Source organism: Monoraphidium neglectum (genome assembly GCF_000611645.1).
Source record: "Monoraphidium neglectum strain SAG 48.87 unplaced genomic scaffold scaffold04080, whole genome shotgun sequence".
NCBI classification, from domain to species: Eukaryota; Viridiplantae; Chlorophyta; class Chlorophyceae; order Sphaeropleales; family Selenastraceae; genus Monoraphidium; species Monoraphidium neglectum.
In genome coordinates, this window is record NW_014009549.1 from 2,235 (window position 1) to 4,488 (window position 2,254).

At 67.9% G+C, this 2,254-nt stretch overlaps 1 protein-coding gene across 1 annotated transcript; it reads left to right on the top strand.

Annotated features, from left to right (window-relative positions):
- Positions 1-68: 68 nt before the first annotated feature.
- On the top strand, positions 69-1,634 carry MNEG_13838 (hypothetical protein; the record flags this gene model as incomplete). The annotated part of the gene is made up of 5 exons (XM_014037691.1): positions 69-78; positions 215-318; positions 681-820; positions 1,084-1,126; positions 1,479-1,634. The coding sequence occupies 5 exons, from the start codon at positions 69-71 to the stop codon at positions 1,632-1,634; spliced, it is 453 nt and encodes a 150-aa protein (XP_013893145.1).
- Positions 1,635-2,254: the final 620 nt, after the last annotated feature.

Below are 2,254 nucleotides of genomic sequence, written 5' to 3' on the forward strand. Positions count from 1 at the left end.
GGGGGGGGGGGGGGGGGGGCGGATCGGGCGTGCGTAGATGGGAGGCGAGCGGCGGCCACGAGTCGTTGATGGTGTTTGGTGGGCGGCGCGAGGGTCCTGGGTCTGCCGTATTGGGGTGTGGGGGCCCGGGCGCCGGTTGGGGTGGCGTCCTGATGATGGTCAGGCCGTGGCACCCTGCGCCTCGAGGGCCATACCACTTGGCCCCCGCACAAAGGGGCTGCCGCCGGCCACAACACCTCCTACACGGCAACCCGCCCCTGTGCCAGGTATGTGGAGCACAAGCTGGAGCTCGACGGCATACGCGCGGCAGCTGAGAAGGTCGGCGCCTGGGATGCGCAAGGGGTCGGATCAATCCTTGCGCTTTGCCGTGGCGCCACAAGAGCCGCCCCAGGCTCTGGCCTCACGAGAGCCTCGTGTATTTGACGCGCGTGCTGAGTGCGTCCAGCTAGCAGTGCGCGGCCCTTGGTGATTGTCGGAGCCAGCCTTCAGGTCGGCTTCTGCACACGCGTTGTTGGGTCCCTGCACCCACCCAAATTGGGCTGCCTGTATCGCCCACCAGTCAAGGCAACAACCACCACACCTCTCACCGCACACAACACCACACACCACACGCATCGCCCACCGCAGCAGTAAAAATCCAAAACCCAACAATCAACACACCAACTCCCTAACCACCTCAGATGCAGCGGCAGCTGGACGACACCCACAAGCAGCTGGCTGCTGAGGTGGCAAAGCGCTTCACCCTCGAGGAGGCCGGGGCGCGCGCACGACTGGAGGCGGGGCGCGCGGGGGAGCTGGCCGCACAGCTTGCCGCGGAGAGGTGCGGGGGCGGGGCGACGCGCACTGCAATCTGGCGATTTGGGTGCCTTTTGCAGGTTGAAAATGTGGCAGGGAGGCCTGATTAAGAGACCTGGCGCAGCTCTGTTAAATGCTCCGCTCCTCAAAGCAACAGAACCACGGCTCCACCATGTTCATGGCGCGCGGGGTGGCGCAGCAGCGGCCTGCTGCTTCTTGTCGCATGCATGTCAAACCCAGGCACTGCCTGGCAGGACCTCCCGCAACTATCTCATCTGTGTAACCCAGGTCTGACCGCATCAAGCTGGAGAAGGAGTACTTGGAGCTGCAGGTGACAAATTGAGGGGGGGGGGGTTCGAGAAGGAGAAGGGCGGGGGGGCTGGAAAGGGTGCTCGGGCTGGCGTAGGGGTGGTGGTTTGAGAGGGGTGCAGGATTTGGGGTCGCAGGGCCGTGCGTGTGCGTGCAGGGCGGCAGGCGGGCGGGATGAGGGGTGCGGCAGGACCAGGGGCGTGGTGGAGGGTACCCGGGCAGTCGCCATTTGGTGGGTGGGTGCCCTGCGGGTCCACACAAAGAGCAATGAGCTGCCGACTGCTGCAGTGTCCTGAGCTAAGTTGCACGCTGTCATGGAAAAAGGCCAGCCACCCTGAGTTTCCGGCCCCACTCTGATCATACATCATGCGCAGGGCCGCGCGTTTGCCGCGCCCGGCAGCGCCATGGCGGAGGTGCGCCAGCTGCGGGAGGAGCTGTTTGGTGCGCGGCGGGAGCGGGCGCTGGGGGAGGCCCGGGAGGCTGACCTGCGGCGAGAGATGGCGGCGCTGCGGCGGCAGGTGGGGGGTTGATGGGGGTGTGTGTGTGTCCGTGTGCGTGTGCATGTGTGTGCGTGTGTGTGCGTGTGTGCGTGTGTGCGTGTGTGTGTGGGTGTGTGTGCGTGTGTGTGTGTGTGTGTGCGTGTGTGTGTGTGTGCGTGTGTGTGTGCACGTGTGCGTGCGCGCACGCGCGCGCGCATGCGTGTGCATGGTGAGGGCATGCCTGCCTGCAACTGCGGCTAATCTCCCCATCAATACGATCCCCACTTCGCCTGCCGACCTGAGTACCCAGCCAAAGAACACACACCAACACTCGCTCACCGACACTGGGCAGCAGGCCAGCCAGAGCCTCGTCAGGCAGGGCGTCCCACCCGGCCGCCACAGCAGCCATGACCTCCGCCGCCACGTCACCAAACGTCGCCGGCGCCGCGGGCGCTGCCGTGGCGCCCGCGCCTGGGCCAGCCGCCGCCGACGCGGGGCGCGAGGAGGGGTCCAGGCGCCGCGCCGCCTGCGCCTCCAGGGCCGCCAGGGCCGCGAGCAGGCGCGCGGCCTCCTCAGGCGTCGCCCCGGGCACCGCGCCGCGCGCCAGCGCAGCCAGCCCCGCCAGCCGCTGCTCCGGCAGCGCAGCCGCGGCCGCACCGCCGCCCGCCGCG